The 19,673-nt window shown below is 41.6% G+C and overlaps 1 protein-coding gene across 3 annotated transcripts; it reads left to right on the top strand.

The window, feature by feature from the left end:
- Positions 1–481: 481 nt before the first annotated feature.
- LOC119729101 lies at positions 482–18,198 on the top strand. Of its 3 annotated transcripts, none has more exons than XM_038201619.1 (25): positions 482–643; positions 994–1,053; positions 1,375–1,467; positions 1,998–2,215; positions 2,648–2,764; positions 3,442–3,586; positions 4,985–5,086; positions 5,530–5,676; positions 5,942–6,018; positions 7,788–7,901; positions 8,480–8,627; positions 9,048–9,164; positions 10,074–10,213; positions 10,725–10,839; positions 11,607–11,886; positions 12,561–12,652; positions 12,869–12,976; positions 13,299–13,505; positions 13,771–14,067; positions 14,775–14,882; positions 15,599–15,817; positions 16,379–16,513; positions 17,068–17,481; positions 17,802–17,942; positions 18,089–18,198. In XM_038201619.1, the coding sequence occupies exons 2-23, from the start codon at positions 999–1,001 to the stop codon at positions 17,259–17,261; spliced, it is 3,228 nt and encodes a 1,075-aa protein (XP_038057547.1). In that variant the 5' UTR covers positions 482–643; positions 994–998; the 3' UTR covers positions 17,262–17,481; positions 17,802–17,942; positions 18,089–18,198. The 3 variants fall into 3 exon arrangements, with proteins under 3 accessions (XP_038057547.1, XP_038057546.1, XP_038057545.1); XM_038201618.1 differs by lacking the exon at positions 482–643 and adding an exon at positions 819–846 and having other exon boundaries at positions 18,096–18,198; XM_038201617.1 differs by lacking the exon at positions 482–643 and adding an exon at positions 819–846.
- The last annotated feature ends 1,475 nt before the right edge of the window (positions 18,199–19,673 follow it).

Genomic DNA, 19,673 nt, shown 5'->3' with positions numbered 1-19,673 from the left:
AAAATCGTCCTGACGCAAGTTTTAGGAAATAGATCAGTCATGATTCAACTTTTAAGGTTTTGTTGTTTAAGAATCTATTAAAAAGATTTTCGATGATTTTTTTTCTGAAACAAAGTTTTCGTCCAACGTAAAATGCCAATCGAAAAGTAAAAAAAGAACAGGATTGACTCCAAAATCGATCACACATTGTAGTTTCTAAAAGAAACCGCTTCAAGGCATGCTCAATAATTATTTAAGCCTTTATACTTTTTAGATATACTGCCGCTAGGTATCTAACAACTGCACGTTGTTATTTGTACATGTCAAACTTTTTTTGTTCTCTAAAAGAATTAAATTGATTTTTGTTACTTAATTGTATCGATCAATCGTAGCCTGAAAAGCGGCGGCTGGAGCATCGGACAATAAGAAAAGTATTCCCAGGCATAAAGTTCTCCTATTTAATCGATCCAACCTATCACACAGCGCGACGCTCACACAACTTTTAAGGCCTGGCCTTGATGAACTACTCCAGCCAGCAGTCTCGTCCAAGAGTCGTGATCGTCACTACAACCTGACCAAAGTTAAGTTTGGAAACTATCCAGTATGCTCTTTTTCTTAAAAAGAGCTTGATGCACTTCTTCTACTTTATCTTGAAGAATTAACGGTACGTATGGTGATTCTGAAACTGCCAAAAAGAAAACGTTGGCATTTTATGCGGTTGCCGGTGATGCGCTGCCAACGGTTGATGAGTGACGTCGATGCGGTGGGAAACACTTGCGAGGCGGCGGGGTCGGGCTCATGCATTGCACCCATCTTCCGCGCCATTTTCCTCTTCCATTATCTGGTTGGTGACGATGTTCGGCGAAGGTGCCTTTTTTAATTGTGGAAAATGTTATGGCCGTCTTAAGATCTGGATGTATGAAGTGTCATGTCTTTTGTGTGGCGCACCCTTAGTATCTTGAGGTTAATTATTTTGGTAAGAAAAAAACAACAATTTGCTTTCTCTTAATGCAGGTACAATGAAGTCCCAAATTTGGTTGGTGTCGTTGGTTCTCGCTGGATTAATTCAAGTTGGTGAGTACATACACCGTCAATCGCATCAGAAATAAAACAAACTTATTTACAGTCGGGCCGTCCTCGTTTTCGGGCATTTCGTTTCTAATTCAGCCATAAAATTCACACGGAACCAAACTTGACCAATCGAACGTGAAGGGCCGCATCAGGCCTAGTTTCGAAGGAGGTCCCACTTTTTTGTTCAAGGGTACAATAATCTCCCCGTTGGAAGCCATGCGGTTACTGCAAAATATTCGGTATTCGGTATAAATTAAAATGGCACGTGCATTTTGTGGAGAGACAGCACTTCAAAAAAATCTCTCTTTTTTTTTTAACTTACAGCTCAGCAGTCGTGCACGAGTTTGGACCCTTACGTTGATCTTGTACCAGGTTGGAACGGAGGTGTCTACTGTGCTCCTAGCGTTCCTCTGAATAGTGAGTAAAAGTGAAAGTGTTTCGAACGTGTTTCGAAAGTGTTGCGAAAGCGTTTCGAAAGTGTTGCGAAAGTGTTTCGAACGTATTTCGAAAAAGTTTCAAAAGTGTTGCGAAAGTGCATGTTCCCGGCGAAAGTGTTTCGCAATATTATTGTGTCGCAAGTGTTTTGATAGTGTTTCGCAAATGTTTCGCAAGTGTTTCGCAACTGTTTCGAAAGTGTTTCGAATGTGTTTACGTTTCGAAAGTGTTGAGTTTTAAAGGTGAGCACTGCAGGGTTATGGACCTCGTGGACGCAAAAACCAGCAAAAATAGAAGCAGGCTAGTAATTTTACTCATTGCCAAAAATCTAACCGAAATGTTTTGTTTTCCAATTAAATGTAGTGCATGTGTCCATCTCACTTGTTACTTAAATTTAAAGTCTACAGCGAAATGAAGTTTTACTTTTATTTGTAAATATGGGTGTTTGAACGTGTGTGAGGATTTTTGATGAATAAACTATCACTAAATTGAATTGAATTTGCCTTCACCAGACTACGAACAGTGCAACGACGCCCTTGGTTTGGAATCCCGTGAAATCCCGGACGACCAGCTCAGCGCATCCAGCGTCCTGGACAACGACCCTGATTACGGGGCGGCTTACGGCCGCAATCAGGACGCTCGCACCAAAGGCACGGGCTGGGTGGCCGATGTCAGCGATCCGAACCAGTGGTTGAAGATCGACATTGGATTTCTTAGCGTCGTTGCCCAGGTGATTGTGGAATATTATAGACAGTTTTCACAGTGTACCCTCCATGTAAACAGGATTTGTTATTTAGATTCAGTGACAATAAAAGGACAAATTGGCTCCCATTGCATATCACAAAGGAACAACCTGTCTATAGTGTAGGCCTTCTGCATGCGCATGTACTCTATAATTCAAACAGTTATACCACTTTAAAACTTTCGCTCTCTTATTTTTAGAAGAAAAAAGTGAAACAGCCAACAGACAGTTTTCACAGTGTTGCGAAAGTGTTGAATAGTTTGAAGAAGCCAGTGTTTTCTTTATCCCTTTAAGTATGTCTTGAGATAGCCCCCGCAGTTTGTTGCTTAACAACTTCATGAATATGGGATGAGGGAGGAACTGCCTTAATTATTGATCGGAATTATTGACTTGTTTATTGATCATTCGCGGTCTCCACAGATCTCCACTCAGAGCAGGGGATGGAAAGGGCCCAATGAGTGGGTGTCAGCGTATAAAATAGAGTACAGTCTGGACGACGTCAATTACACCACTTATCAAGAAAGTGGGAGTGATGTGGTAAGAAGGAACAGCAGGTGTATAATCGTAGTCTCAAACTTTGAGACTCTCAAATCAAAGTCTATGGGCCCGCGCACAAAATACCCCAAGAACGGCCAGAGAAGGGGAGTTGGGGAGACTGGCTCCCGGTTCATCCGGGCACTGCGTATTTCGAACTGATCCAAAGTTATTGGGGGCGGGGATTAGTCTGGGAGAGCATCACAAGTTAAATAAGCCTCTGTACTAATGACGTCACACTTTGTTTACATGTGCACTTTCCTATATAGAGCCAGTGGGGGTCCACGGTCCACTGAGCACCCATAGGAAAGCACACACGTAAATACTTCCTCTAGATTCGTAGTACAATGAACTAGGTGGCCCACCCTGTAAGGTCTGCAATGCTTATGCTCCAAATTGAACCCAAAATGATTGGCTTACGTACTTTCTGAACTTTTTCTCTCACATAATTGAAGCTTTGAGACACCACTTGGAACACTGTAAATTATAGCGATTAGGGGTAACATCCTTATCTTTCTCCTTAATCAAACACCCCATCATACCGACCCTGGCACTATGTCTCACTCATGAAATTCCATTGAGTTGGCCCGGTATATAGCTTTTTCTTTCATGATAGTACGTTGATGACGAAGGTTTTTTTTTTCTTCAAATTTTCATCTGAACGTGAATTTGTGTCTCAGGTTTTCACCGGAAACGATGCTGCTTACACCAGTGTTATTAATGCCCTGGCCGACCCGGTTCTGGCCCGTTACATCAAGTTTCGTCCAGTGTCGTGGAATGGGGGAAGAATCGCCTTGAGGGCCGAGCTGTATGGCTGTAAACACAGTAAGTATTAAAACACAGGGCTAGCCAAAAACAAACAAAAAAAACTTCAGAAACTTTCTTCAGTTTAGAATGACTTGTGATTGAAAGACTGACCCATTATCATTGTGATTGTCATGATTGAAAGACTGACCCATTAGCCCCGCCCATGCGCATACGATATGCGCACGTACGAGGGCAATAACTCTTGGGCCTCTTCCTTCCCATGGCCACACCCACACCAGGGTGACCGGATAAAAATCGCGAAATTCTGCTAGATGCACTTGAAAATTCTGCTGCAGTTAACACAAATGTGCTAATCACCCATAAAGTTATAAAATTTCCTTCAAAAATAAAAACATCATAAACATTCCTTCAAAGAAAAACAAAAAACTTGGCGCGTGTCTAGCCTGACTTCCAGTCATTAGTACTTTGTACGCGTCAGGCCGGAAACCTCAACACTAAGACTGGCCTGTCCCCGCCGTTCAAGGATTTGGTTGAAGCGACTGAAGCTTGTTCAAAACAAATCTGCTTTATTTTTCTGCTATAGGATCACCGATTTTACAGAATTCAGCTAGAAATCTGCTAACATTTTTATTCTGCTAGACTTTCTGCTAGATTGTCATATGTAGCCGAAAATCGGCTAAAACCATAGACATAAGGTTTAATGAGATGTCTATGACTAAAACGGTCACCCTGCACCGCACTAATTGCAGACGCGCGCTTCGCCGAATAAAAAAAAACGAACTACGAACGGAAATTTCCAATGATGCGTCTTCAGCACTCACTGTGTAGTCTTAGGGACGCATCTGTCATTGATTTCTTCAAAATGACAGCATGCCAGAAAGAATAATTTCATAGGGAGTTTAGTTTTCTTACTATCTTTAAACCAAGTATCAAGTTTCAACAATAATTACGTCAGTTACTTTTTGGATAGCTGCAAAATTAATGATGGACTGTACCTTTCAGGAATTTGCACGTGGACAAAATGTGGGCGGAATCGTACCTAATTTTGAGCAGTGTTGAGTTGTTAATCATTTTCACGCATTCAGATGCGCTTGGTCAAGCAAAGATGTTCTTTCTTTGCTAGAAATTGTTTGTGAGCCCTTTGATTTGAGAGAATGTGGCGGCTGCATGTCATCACAGATTCAGTGAATCAATTGAGATAATGATGATAACGATTGTAAAGGATGATCGTGATGATGATTATGATTATGAAAATGACGATAAATAATTATGATAATAACTATAATAACGGGGAGGGAGTGATCGATATCGACGATCGATAATCGATCATTCAGGATCGGTGGTCGCTGATAATGGGTGATTTATAATAGGTCAGTGCGGGCATACCGATTGGTGGCTGATGATCATTCAATGAGTAAAAGATGATGATCTATTTTTTCTTCTTTTTAATTCAAGCTATTGCGGCCAATGAACAAGCCCTCCTTGATGCCAATTTGAGCGAGGGTTGGTACTACGACACATCCAGTGGATCAACGACCATTAGATACATGGTGGATGGTAAGTTCAAGAAAAAAGCAACAAAATCTGTTACTTCCTACAATTTCTTTGAGTTTTTCAAATGGCACAAACTTGTGTTCTGCTTCAATAATACCTAAGTCTAAATAAAGACGAGTATAGTTCTCTAACAAGGGCGGATCCAGAACACATTTTCTTGGGGGGGGGGCAAACAAATGTGGTCCCCAAAAAGTGTGTCAATTATGGCGTGCGGTTCGGGGCCCGCCTAAGGGCCCCGAAACATTTTTGGATTCTAGACGCTCTGTGGTGCGATCTGAGGCAATTTCTGACCACTTTAGCCAATGTTTTTTTAGGAAAAGATGGGGGTGTACTCATTGCCTGCCTTTATTGCGCTTTATTGTTGTTTATTTTTTATCAGGAGAGCTTTAATTTATCAAAACGGATAACGATCACTTTGATATTTTTTAATGGTAAACTCTTTACAGTTTTCCCAAATCGTATCGTGTTGGAGTCACCGCTTGGCATGGAGGATTCCACCATACCCGACAGTGACATCACAGCATCCAGCTACATCGTGACCTTTACTCCTGCCGCGGCCAGACTAAACGGTGTCCGTACGTCTAATTTTGGTGGTATGATAAATATTTAATAACTTCTACCACGCACTTGCCGAGGTTTCTATGATAAACTTGGCCTGCTTCTGCCGAGGCTTTAGAAGAAATAAAAAGTTGCCTGCTACTGCCGAGGCTTACTAATTTAATAAAAGCTGTGCTCGCAGCTGCCAAGGCTTACCAAAATAAATAGAAGATTTCCTTGAAACTGCCGAGGCTTCTAGTGGGAAAACAAATATAATCAATTTGAACATTATATGTATCGCTTTTTGTTTAATTTTTCTAGGTGCCTGGGTTGCCGCAGCTGCGGACACAAGCCAGTATCTGCTCATAGATCTGAAGGGAAACACTTACATCTCTAAGGTACAAGTTCAATTTATTTGTAATGCAGTGGCATAAATCTGTGCCGGGGACTGGGGGATGACTAAAATAAAAAAAATTGCCCAGGCCTTGGAAATTCGAAAAGCGAGGGGGGGGGGGGGGGGCTTGGCTTGCTAGACACCACATGACACTTGGGGGCGGTGTTCATGATACAGATTTTCATCATCCAAACGGCGCATTTCAAGCTTTTGTACCTTTTTCAAAACTACTGAATACATTTTTGGTTTTTGGGAAGTTCGAAAACTACCTCAAAATCCGGTTGTTTTTTTTCTCACCACGAAAAAGTGGCGAGGGCGGAATGATCTTGATTAAAAATTGGGAGGGGGGGGGGGTGAGACCCCAATCACCCCTCCCGGATTTACGCCCCTGTTTTCACGCTCAATAATTAGGATGTTGTTTTTACCAATTCCTTTCGTGGTGAATGCTGACTCGTATTATTGTTGGTTTATTTCAAATTGAACTTTTAGCCAATGGCTAAATTGCATCAATTTTTAAAATTTTTCAGAACATTTATGGTTGAAGGGACATAAGAATTGTACAATTAAGTATATATAATCCCAGAAAAAGAAAAATATTAACTGAGTGTTTAAAATACGGCGTTCAGAGAGAAAGATGAATGAACTATCTATGTCTGTTTGCAACAGAACATTTTTTTTCCGCATTATACTTTTTTTATCAATAACACGTCCCAGACTATGCACGAGCAACGTTTTAAAGTGTACGGTACAAGATTTTTTGTAATTTAGCATGTAGCGTCTGGGAGATATATTATCGTCAAAAAGAAATCATCCATATTAAATCAGACGTGTCGGACTACATTTGTACGCAATTGTGACCCATTCGGACAGATAGTTTTCTCAATATGAGACTTAAAAAATGCATCTTTATGATAGCGCCACCGTGCCCTGCGATGACGTCATCTTGATAACACTTCAATGCACATTTTTGCATTGTAGTCTTGGTTTGTACCAACCTTGAAGTCAATCCAATGAAAGGAAGTGTTAAAATTTGGAAGTGGAATGAAATTGAAAATATTAAAAAAAATCATGAAAAAATCATGCGATGACATCATGGGGACGTCATTTCGGATTTTGCATACCAGTACCATTATCTAGCTATCCACCAAGTTTCACGACGATCGGACTTTCCCTTATATCGTCGTGTGCCCGGCAGAAGGGCATATGTGCATGACCTTATGCAATAGCGCTTTATCACCAAAATGTTCCCAGCAAAAGGGCATATGCAGAAAACTGCCTCTATTTCAATAAAAAAAAAAATCGTCAGAAATTACAAGTTGTTCCAAAACTTATGATTCATACGTGTGACAAATTTTAAATTCGTACGATTTATATTACGTGTGGGAGAGCATTGGATTCATAATACATGCAGGAGAATAATGGAACCTTGCGACAAAGCCAAAATTCGAAACGAAAACAATCCTTTTCCGCTTTGAAGCGGAAAAGCAAAAAATAAGAGCAGAAACAAAGGTTTTTCCGCAACTTTGCGGAAAAGACAAAAATGTATATAGGAAATGATGCTGTGGAGAGTTACTTAGTAATTTTTATGAACTTATTTGGAGAATCATTTTGTTACATTGAACAAAATAGTTCTGGTAAAGTTTTGGTAAAACTTAACTTGGTGAGAATAAATACAGACTGCTTTTACACTGTGGTATAGAAAATAAATGATTTTATTTTGTTCTAAACGAGAAATGCCTTAATCATTTTTGTCACGTTCGGCACTCCATATAGATTCAAGTTCAAGGGGTTTCCGAAATAGCAAGCTACTTCACGCAGACTTACTATCTCGAAAGCAGCCGGGACGGGTTGACATACACCGACTACAACTATGAAGGTTCACAAAAGGTAAGATGATAAAGAATCATAGGAAAAGATCGACATTATGATAAAAACAATGAAAGGGTACGTTCCCCTCCCCCTCAAGAAAAGGGCCCATGACATAAATTTTTACTTGGGAACATATTTTGTGCACCTTTGACATCCCTTTTTGGTTAATCTTATTAAAAAGTGCACTTCTTTGTAAACATTGAAAATTTGGCATGATTTCCCCGACAAAATGAGGGCGCTGTTGCTGTGATGTCCTCCCAGGGAGACCCTGTTCAGCTCAGGGATTTTCTGTTCAAATTGCGAACTCAAAATTTGCTCATTGTAAACATTTGTGAGAAAACTTTGCTTGTTAGCTTACTGTCATGTACCGGCACAACAACACCCCCCCCCAAAAAAAAAAAACACACACACAAAAACCATGACAGCAAAGTTTCCAAAATGCTGACAAATGTTGGTGCTCAATAACTGTAACATTGCCTGAAATGACATCGCACATTTGCTCATGAATATGCAAATTTTGCATTTGCATAGATTTAAAAGGATGGCATTAAGAAAAAAAATACATGTAATGGCCCCTTTATTATTATTTTTTCTAGTTGTTTACTGGTAACAGCGTGGATGGAAATACGGGAGCGACAGCCTTCCTACCCGTTCCCCTTTTCACACGATTCTTGAAGATAAATCCTCAGAGCTGGTCTGATAACTATCCAGCTCTTCGTGTCGAGCTGTATGGAGAGAGAATAGGTATATCAAACTTGGTTTCAAATCTTCAATTAACATTTTTTTTATGTTCTGAGGACCCCCCCCCCCCCGACATCAAAATGCTGGATATGCCACTGGGATCACAAAATCCATAGTTCAAACCCATGTCCATTTTCATTGCATACTTTTGTTGGTAGGGATAACTTAATTGAAGGGAAAACACTACGAGAACATAAGTGTCTTCCATCCACACAGCTTGATAAATATTCATGTTAGGGTTGGTGATGTGATGTATGCTGCAAATAAAAAAATATTGCCGCCGGTCGGGAGTCGGTGAACAAAACCTCCGACTCTGCGACTCTACGTCACATCATACTTTGCACTCGTGTAACTTGTATTTAACTGAAACCAAGTCAGAAGGATACAATTTATCTGACTGTTTTTTTACTTGTCAACTTTTAGTTGCCGACAACTGCACTTTTTGGTACAACGCTGGTAAAACCACCCCAGGTTTCTACATGATAGCGGTTACATCCAACCCGGTCACTTACGACGGTGTTTACTGCGGTTTCAGCAATGGTAAGTTAAAGTAACCATCTTTTTTGGTAGGCCCCTTAGTAAAAAGTAACCATCTTTTTTTTTTGGTAAGTTAAAAGTAACCATCATTTTTTTTGCTAAACAAAATTTATGGCCAACTTTGCAGAACAAGCGGGGAAAAAATGAATGCGTATTTAAAAGTCACGGATTAATAACAATATGTTTTTGACTTTTTCCAGAATCGGGTTGTAAATGTAAAACGGGAATCACACGAGATGATGGGAGAGAAAACGTCACTTAAATGAGTAAACCTTCCGGTGGTTAAAATGATGTTTTTACTGCATTACAAAAAAAACCACAAAAATCTGAAGCTTTGGGGAAAAACTGTGTTGAAACCATCGAATTTGATTTTGAGAAGGAAAGGAATTTTTGTTTTGGATCTACCAACCATTGTTTTCCCGATGACGCAAAGTTGAACACACATCACTGAGTTTTGATTTATTAATAAAAAAAAAATCCCTGGATTGATTGATGTCTTGATAATTGAGTCAGTTGTTGACTAATCGATCCGCAGAATGACAGACAAACAAAACAGAAACTTGATCAAATTGACTAACTGACCAACCCACCAGCTGATTAACTGATATACCTTTATTTTTCGTGGGGAGTGTGGCCTAAAGTGGTTAGGGTTCGTGACTCACGATCAGAGGGTCGGGGTTCGAATCCAGATGCTGGTCATAAGCCACTTCACCCCCACTTGCCTCTCTCCACCCAGGAGTATAAATGGGTACCGGCATTAGCTGGGGAGCAACCTGCAATGGACTAGCATCCCATACATCCAATTGGGTAGTAGAAATATTCTCAGTCGTTTCATGATCCTTACACCGGAGATAAACAATGGCCTCGTGACAGAATGTCCCTTTTGTTTGTTAAAATTTTCCCCCTGGACAGCCTACACGACTTGTTTGGACTACAAGACAGCAGGTAATACGGTGGATGGTTACCATTGGATTTACCCAGGAGGCACTGGTAACGGCTTCCCTGTGTACTGTTACTTCAGTCGGATACAGAACGACGGGGCATACACAGTGGTAACTATTTGTTATCGTTCTTTTGTACAACAAAAAACTAACAAGTTCATTACGAAATAAAACGTTTAAACGGGGTGCAAAGATCGCGAAAGAGCTAAACGTTTGAAGGAGGTAAAAAGATTACGAAAGAGCTAAACATTGAACTGAGGAGAAAATATGACGGAAGAGCTAAACATTTGAACGTGGCGAAACGTCACGAAAGACAAATGTTTGAACGGAAAAGCTAAACGTTTGAAGGATGTGAAAAGATGACGAAGCGTTTGAACGGGGCCAAAAGATGACGAACGAGCTAAACGTTTGAACGGAAGAGCTCGGTGTTTGATTATGAACAAGGTGAAAATGTGTCGAAAGTACTAGGCCTACACGTTTAAACGGGGTGAATAGATGACGACATATATAGCTAGACGTTTTAACGGTGTGAATAAAACCTACGTTTCCCTGTTTTACCAATGGTCTCCCATCAGTGTCGCTATACTTACTCCTTGCTGATTTTGGTCAAACATTTTAACAGATTCCTCATGACAAACCCGGCCAAGTCTATCTGAATGCAACCGCCCTGACCGGAACATACACCGCCGCAGGATCAAATGTTCATACAATCACCTATTCGTACAATGTGGACATTGGTAAGTGCTCTCTGATTGACCCAGACCGGTTTGGTTCATGGACTTTAAGGAAAGCTGGCAACTTAAAGCTTGAAGAGCGGTTTGATATATGCGGATGTGGTTTTTGGTTTGTAAATTCTGTAGTCGATTGCCCAAAGTGTGGGTTAGCCGCCGAGTACCCGTGTGTTGTATAAGGCCTAACGCACGTAAAAGAACCCAGTAACACGCTAAGAGAAGGGGTTTGCCCCGGTTTTTCTGGCCTCCTAGTTATACTCCCTTGTGGAAGTCCTTAGGAGAAGAACCCACCAAGTACCAAGCACCAAGTTTGGACTTAAAATCAAGTAGGCCACTATAGTCCTTCAGCTTGATATTTTACTAAGCTTGATTTGCTCTTAGTTTTTGGAAAAAATAGTTAATTGTGATGAGCGGATTGTGTATACGCCCAGCTCTTTGTATATTCATAAAAGGTACGGACAAAGTTCGAGAGTCATTAACACGTTGAAGAAATACTCCTTGAGAAGCCGGGTTGTATAGATCAGTGAGGAGGGGGGGGGGGGGAACCGCGTTCCCCAATACCTACATGTTCCCCAAAATTCTTTAGGGTTAGGGTTAGATTTGATGGTAAGGGTTCGGGTTAGGGTTGGGGAACATAGGTATTGGGGAACATAGGTATGCACCCATCGGAGGTTATGGGCCTAAGTTTTGCTGAAACAATCTAACAAACTGTAGAAACTAAAGATTGGGTGTGACGATATTTGAATCTGAATTCCATTTTGGTCTTTCCTCAGCCGAGATAGCCAGTCTGGCCGCCGCCTCTCAATTCTGCCACCAATCCCTCTACTACGTGAGTTCCAATGCCAGGATCTGGAGTTCTAATGGTAACACACAGTACGTCTGGTGGGAGTCTCACAACGATGAACAGATGACGTACTGGGCAGGGGCGGACCCGGCGGGGGCCAGCGGCTGCCGGTGTGGTCAGGCGGGGAATTGCATCGACGGAAACAAGTGCAATTCCGACTGGGGCGAGGACGAGCTTGCATACGACGGAGGTTTCATTACCGACAACAGGTCAGTGCTTACAGCAGGTGCTTTAGTGGGCTATTTATAGTGAGCACCTAAAACCCTTTCTGTACAGGGTGAGTAAAAAACAACAACCCCGAAACCCAAATGTCGGGACCATTGTTTTAGTGAAGGTCTGCATGTAGCACTTTCATAATCTAAGATATGAAAGCCCAATTCCTTAGTTTTTTTAGTACAAGCATCATTTAAGTCACTCATGTACTTTTGAAGTTACGGAATTTTAAACACAACCACCGTTTTAAAGTTCTGTCCACGGATCACAAAAGAGGTTTGCCTTCTTTCAGCAAAACGAAAACAATTTAAACACATCCCTATATATGTGATTTGTTTTCGTTTCGCTGAAAGAACATTTACCTTTTTGTGATCCGTGGACAGAACTTCAACAAGGTGGTTGATTTTAAAATTCCGTAACTTGAAAAGTACATGAGTGATTTTTTAATGATTCTTTTACTAAGAAAGCTTGTGAATTGGGCTTACATAAACTAGATTTTGAAAGTGCTATATGCAAAACTTCACTAAAACAATGGGTCCCGACATTTGGGTTTCTTTTTTTTACTCACCCTGTATACACCTGCTGCATCTAATTGCACTGGAACCATTTTGAAATTTGAGAGTCCAATGTGAGTCGTCTTTACACACTGCATTTATCTGTCTGCCTACAGCAAACTGCCGGTGAAAACCCTGAAGATTGGTGACATCGATTCTTCAAACTCTGCGACCTTCACATTAGGCAGCCTTGTGTGCATGGAGTCATGTGAGTAGCTTGGACGCGTTCTTCAGTGAGCGCGAGGCAAAATTATCAGAACAACATTTTGAAGAATATATATGAAACTTGAATTGCATTGCTTTAATTGTGTGTTTGATTTATTGTTCTCTTACACAATTGGCTGGTTAAAGCTGGATGCATCAATAACGTAAACAAAGGTTACTTCAATTTGAGAGATTTTTTGCAATTACTTGTCTTCCTCAGCCGCTGCTCTACCGACGTCTTGTTTAGCTGCTCAGACTGCCGGCTATTCAACCGATGGATATTACTTACTGGACCCAGATGGAGCCGGAGCCCTACAACCTGTACTAGGTAATAACCAACACTTCCCCTGGGTACCAGACAATGTAACAATGTAACATTCCGCCCCAATGAATAACCAACATAAAAATACCGAAGCAAAGTTACTAAGTAACAAGTTTGTTACTTCTAAGATGATGTCATCATCTTTCCGAAAAAAATCCTCAGCCAAGTACTGATTACTTTTCAGAACGCTTTGGCGAGTACCAGTTCTCATATGCAGCTCAACATATTTGATTGTTGGAAATCGAAAAGTCAGACTTGCATTTTAGGGAAATTAATTTTCTCAGAAGGTGCCGTGTACAAATTGACAATGGAAACTTTTCTCTTTCAGTTCACTGTGATTTCAGCACAGTAAAAAACGCAGTCACCATGGAAATTGGGCACAACTTCGAAGGGGACAATGAGATCGCAGAGTACCCTAAAGCTGGGGATTTTGCCAAAGATATCGCCTACTCGGACGGAGCTAGCCTAGCCTCGCTTGCTAGTCTGGTCGGAGCTTCGACGGCCTGCACCCAGTACTTAGGACTTCAGTGCAGTAGTAAGATGTGGTTATAAGGCATCAAGACGCTAAAAAAAAGACAGAGTAGTTAATGAAATCCGATAGTCGATTGCTTAACATTATTAATGTTGCCTTGTTGTCTACTTCATAGAAAGGCATTCAATATTTTCGGAAAGGTTCTCAAACTAATAAAGATGTTCCAACTTTCTCGAACGAAGTCTTAAAAATTACTTTTATCCTGCTCCGTACCCACCTTAAAACTACTTCTTCTGTTTTTTGGTTGGGTCCCTTTTTCCCCTGTTAGAATTCAAAATGTACAGTGGCAACAATTTGTACGCTTGGTGGGCGACCCACGATGGCACAAGTATGACCCACTGGTCCGGAACAACGGAGGCCTACGCATGCGCCTGCGGACCTACCGGCTCCTGCTACCAAACTTCCGACTCTTGCAACTGCGGGAGCGGTTCCACGTCTTGGAAGGAGGACAAGGGGTACCTCACCGACCAGGGTGAACTTCCGGTCTCGCAGGTCCGAATTGGAAAAACCAGCAGCAATAAAAGAGCGATTATTACCCTGGGGACTTTGAAGTGCTACGAGAGAGGTGCGGACTTGAGTTTTGCATTGTGTACTGTTTTATCCTAGATTGGTTGGTCGGTGCAATCAATTGATTGAGAACATCCAAGAAAGGAAATTTCTGACTTGGATGATCTCCTGAATCACAATCCCGTGTAGTTGAGTAATACCGGAGTCTTCTATAGCGCACGTTTTTACCAACAATTAGGTACTCGAGGCGCTGGTAATTATTCCAACTTTCAAAGATAGGTGAATGAAGTTATGAGAAATACCCATTATGTAGCACCTTTTTACAGGGTTTACAAGGTGCTGCAGCGCATATTGCAGCCACTGCCGGAATGTAGGGGAAGACCCTCTTTGCGATAGGTGTTACTGCCGGTACTTCTTTAACGTGCATTATATATGCCTAACACACGGGACCTACGGCTTTACGTCCCATCCGAAGGACAAAGCAATAATGGTAAAGTGCCTTGCTCAAGATAACAAGGACCATGTTCCCCGTCAAGATTTCGAACCCATGTACTACAGCACACAAGTCGAACACCGTAATTGAACCACAACATCCCACTATTGTCCTTTTCAAAGGCAAGACAACAGTGTCAACACACAAATGAGAAATCGAGATAAGAAGACCCGTAAATGTTCCTCCTCCAAACTTGCAAAATAATGCTTTAAACCAAGTTTTGAGAATTTAATACCACATTTTTTTGGCTTTCTCTCCCTCCCCCCTCTCAGTTGGGTCGCAGGTGCAGACATGTTATGATGCCAAACAGGGCGGAGCCACAGACGATGGTTACTATCTCGTTGATGCGGATGGGAGTGGCCCTGTAAATGCATTCGTAGGTGAGTTTGGTCCTCTCGTTATAGTGATAATACAAGCTGCGTCTTTAACATCACATTGCAACATTAACATTGTATACCCTGTAGTTAGATTTCACACACGGTTCAACGTCATTGCTTCTTTAACAAAACAGATCGTTCAATTTTCCGCCTTACGCCACCAAAACAACTGTACTCACCAATGGCATCTTTTTTAAGGTTGAGTTCAGTTCAAGACTACGGTTAAAGTACAGATATGAAGGTACACATTGTTTAATTCTTCTTTTAACTGAGTAGCCTATTCAGTGGAGTTCACTGTTTCCACCATGGGGCCCAGTAGACAATGTGAAGAAATTCCAGTTTTAGATGTGGGAGGAAAATCTCAGAAGAATGTTCTGAGGAAATCCCACTAAATCATGGAGGGACTGAAAACCCAATCCGCGTATTGGCCCAGGCTGCTAGGCAGGAGTCTAACCTGGGTCATCACAGCGGTGGAAGCTAGGTGAGGAAAGCACCGCTAGGCCAACCCGACTCCTCCGTTAAGACAACTAAAGTTTCAGTTGTGAGATGAGATATTAAAGTGTCTGGGTTTTTAATCATCCGCAAGTCGATCTGTTCCATTCAAATACAGAAGCCTGTTATAGTGCCGGTTTTGAAAGGAAACAAATATTCAGACACAAAGTCCCATTTAAAAAAAAACCCAACATGACCATGAGCATCTCCTTCCCTTTGATGTACAGCTGAGTGCAATGTGACCTTCAACTCCACTCACGCCCGGATTAAACTCAGCCACGACAGCGAGTCTCGCACACACGTCGCCGGTGAGGGTTCGGCGGGCTCCTTCATTCGATCCGTCCTGTACGAGAACATGGACGTGGCTCAGCTACAGGCACAGTTTACTCTCCCGGACGCAGACTACTATCAGACATGCGTACAGGACATTAAGTACGAGTGCTACAGTAAGTCTGTTATCAGCAGCTTCTAAGCTATAAGCTGGCTCATAATGCGGTACTGTGGCGCTTTATACCAAAGGTCTCAAAGGGCTTCACAGTTATTACCTCTGTTCATCAGGCCACGAGATCAGCAGCTCGAGATCAGCGCATTCTGGTCTCTATACCTTCACAGGTTCCCATTTATACTCCGGGGTGGAGGGAGGCTGTCGTAGTGAAGTGTCTTGCCCAAGAACACAAGCACAATGTTCCCCGTCAGGATTTGAGCCAATATGTACCACGGCACGTGAGTTGACCACCGTAACCATTCGACCACAGCGCTCCACAAAGATAATGACTTAGAAAGTCTTTAGTTATGAGACTACCTGTACACCTCATTACCAAACAGAAGTCACTGCTTCAAAAGTGGCACGTCCATATATTACGTGAACAAGGGGTCCACGTCCATGCATGCATCCACGTCACAGAAGGTCGTGTTCATTATTAGGCACAGAAATTTACCTGTTGCTGACGGCAGTTTCTTGTTATTTTCTTTGAATGACAAGTGTCTCACCATTTCTTTTTAACCAGACGCTAAACTCTTGAAGAGTGGTACCAGTTGGTGGGTATCGTTTGACGGCCAGAGTCAGGACTACTGGGGCAGTGCCAATGGAGGGCCGCTGCAGAGCGGCTACTGCAGCTGTGGCGTCGACGGCAGTTGCCAGGGTAAGTCCTTTATAACTCGAGAGGCAGCCGTTGACAAAAACAGTCTCTGGTCGGATTGACCAGGCATCTGGATTCTATTTAGCCTGACACTTTTGAGGGTCAAAATTGACACTTTTCAGGGTCAACATTAACACTTTCCAAGGTCAAAATTGACACTTTTCAGGGTCAAATTTGACACCTGTCAGGTTCAAAATTAACACTTTTCAGGGTCAAAATTTACACTCGTCAAGGTCAAAATTTACACTCATCAAGGTCAAAATTAACACTTGTCAAGGTCAAATTGACACTTTTAGGGTCAAATTTGACACTTTTCAACGTCAAACTTGACACATTTCAGGGTCAGAATTGACCCTTATTCTGGTCAAAATGACCTCCTCTTATACTCATTTTCCGGGTCATTTTGACCTGGCAACCTTGGCAGAAGTGTCATTCTGACCAAGCAAAGTGTCGGTTTTGACCCTGAACCTGATTAATTGGGCAGGGACTTTTTGGTGTACAAATGAACGGTTGATCAGAAATTCCTTTGATTTTTGATTTTTTTATATGCTCATCAGATTCCAGCGAGAAGTGTAACTGCGACGCGGAGCAAGCCTCCTGGCTCGAGGACGCCGCTACCCTAATTGACTATCGCTCCGATGTTCTCCCGGTGGTCCAGCTACGCTTCGGTGACACCGGTGGTGGTGCTGGCAGCGAGGAAGGATACTTCACGCTTGGCAGCTTGTACTGCTACATCTCAGCCCGTGAGTAGTGCTCAGCGAGTCTATCTCGATCGCTTTATATAGGGACCATCAGAGTCAAAACATCTCACAGAGGCGGCGCGCTGGCGAGAGCGTTGCAGCTGTTAGCGCTTGGCGTCACCTTTTTTGTTTCCCAGTTTGTTTTTGCCAACAGTTTCACATAGGTTTTCGATGGACGGTGTGCTACGCGCTGATCCGCTATGAAGCAAGTGCCTCTGTAATCTATTGAAGGTAAGAGTAAAAACTCAACCCTTGACCTAGTTTTTCTTTAGTTTGGTAGATTATTTTGATGACGATACTGTTTTTCCTTATGAAAACACGCTCAGTTGAAAATACGTTTCGGACAGAATGTTGCATCCTGACGCCACTTGCAAAAATGTTGAAAAGACATGAATCTGAGACTGAGAAACAGTTGCAATTTTGTTAGGAAATACTTATTTTGTTAGTTTTCAGTGTTCACTATTATAATGTATTACACACTATACAACCTATATCATGCTCAATTTGTTTTTCAAACTCAATATTATTTTTTTCGAACCTCTATACAATAGGTTTTAAACACCTCACCTGATGGTGCTGACCTTGATTGATGTGTATGCGACTCCTAGCTGGGTCAATAATCTCCGATCAGATGCCCCTCAGACGCACGTTGCACAGCGTAATTGGCACTCCTGACTCCAATCAACTCGCAGGTGGGTCAGATATACCACCGTCCTGGTGGATAGAAGGAAGTGCATTTTAAATATGACTTTGATGCCACTGTGAGAGTAAGATAGAATCACACACAAAATCGAACTCCCTTGATGCATTTTATTCTCATTTCTTACTTACCCTTTAGACGCAAGGTGGTGCTCGGTTTTACGGATGAGGATGCTGGAAGCCTAACGTCTCGATCATGCAGCTCACAGGACGACAACTCGGTGCTCTGTTTTCTAGATGTTCATCTGTCAGAATAGGCCAAGTTCGCGCAAGGACTATAGATGACCAATGGTTAACTAACGTTTGCCCGAACTCTGTCTAGTCAACGGTGGTTGACTACGCTAGTCGACTATTTGGAACCAGCCTACTGGGGTTGGTTGCTTCGCTGGTAACCAATAGCCGCGCGCATTCATAACGCTAGCAGAGAGCAAGGATCCAGAAGTTTTGCGATGACATTTTGACCAGCGTTTGACTAGAGACGTTCGCACGTTGCTATCAGTGCGCAGGCGTAAGGTACGTCACAAATCAACCACTAGTCGACTAATGGTCCTTGCCCGAAGTTGGCCATAGTTTACACTACAGTACGGCACTATGAACCTCATGCGTAGCGGCCACCGTAGAGGGCAGTGCCCTTGTTGTTCTGTGATATGCACGAATGAACCTTCGATGCATTCGTTGTTTATTCTGTGAATTAAAATAACAAACAAGATGCCCTCTAAGATGGCTGCTATACGCATCAGTTCTATAGCAAACATCATGGAATCCGCTACAAAACGTAATTGATTTATTGGTAGCGGGGTGTGTGGTAAAAATGCATACCTCATTTTAACTGTTTTTTTTGCACAATAGGAATGATTCTTTTGTTTTAGGCCAAACAAAAAAGTCTCCGGTTTCTGGTATGCGCATGCGTCGCCGTAGCCATGCGTTTTCTGTAGGTTTTTAGTAACATTTTATGGACATTTTGATATTTTCGTTATGAGGTGATGTTTTGTTTTGTTGTTCAGAATGTTCGTATTAATGTATTAATTATTATACTTTTTTCTGTTGGTCTGCTTTTATTGACTGCATAAAATGTGTCTGTTTTTCTGTTTGATTCTTTTTTTTTTGTTTTGTTACGTTTTGTAAACATTTTGTTGTTGTTACACGCTGCTGCATTGGGAATCTGTTTACGCGTTCAAATTAACATTCTTTTCTATTTAAATGATGTATGTTTGTGTATCAGATATAGATTGTTCATATTCATGGGTGGCTTGTTTTCGTTCATTTGTAATTACCAGTTATCAACTGTATACAATTTGTAAATCTGTTACACTTTGTATTGTGAATTAAACATTTTTGGTGGATTGTCTTTGCCGCCATATTTTCTCTCTTGTCCGATATGTGGCTAAAACTAAAGTTCGATACGATTAAGCAACTTTCTAGTAAATGCATTAGAAAGTGTAAAAATAAATGTTTATTTCTGACGTGTTGAATATGCCCAGGTTATTGTAACAGTTTCGAGTATTTTTCTTAAACGAAATAAAATTGCATCCTGCTTGGAATGAGTAAATTAGTAATTGACTCTTTATTTTACACGTTCCATCTGCAAACCCACTCTGCAAAACAGAATAACAAGGTCATTGTACGTGATGAAACAGCTACAGATCCAATTTTGTAACGGAAAGCCTCTTCATAAATCTCACCTAGTTTTTAGGTAGTCGTGCAGTTTAGAACACCTGTAATAT

The sequence above is a fragment of the Patiria miniata genome, unplaced genomic scaffold, assembly GCF_015706575.1.
Source record: "Patiria miniata isolate m_02_andy unplaced genomic scaffold, ASM1570657v1 HiC_scaffold_20, whole genome shotgun sequence".
Taxonomy (NCBI): Eukaryota; Metazoa; Echinodermata; class Asteroidea; order Valvatida; family Asterinidae; genus Patiria; species Patiria miniata.
This window is presented reverse-complemented; position numbering and strand designations above follow the sequence as displayed.

Bases quoted from the DNA above. Each gene is read 5' to 3' on its own strand.
- LOC119729101 (XM_038201618.1), top strand. The intron at 8,628-9,047 runs GTATATCAAACT...GTCAACTTTTAG, and splicing joins GCTGTATGGAGAGAGAATAG to TTGCCGACAACTGCACTTTT. The intron at 10,840-11,606 runs GTAAGTGCTCTC...GTCTTTCCTCAG, and splicing joins TTCGTACAATGTGGACATTG to CCGAGATAGCCAGTCTGGCC.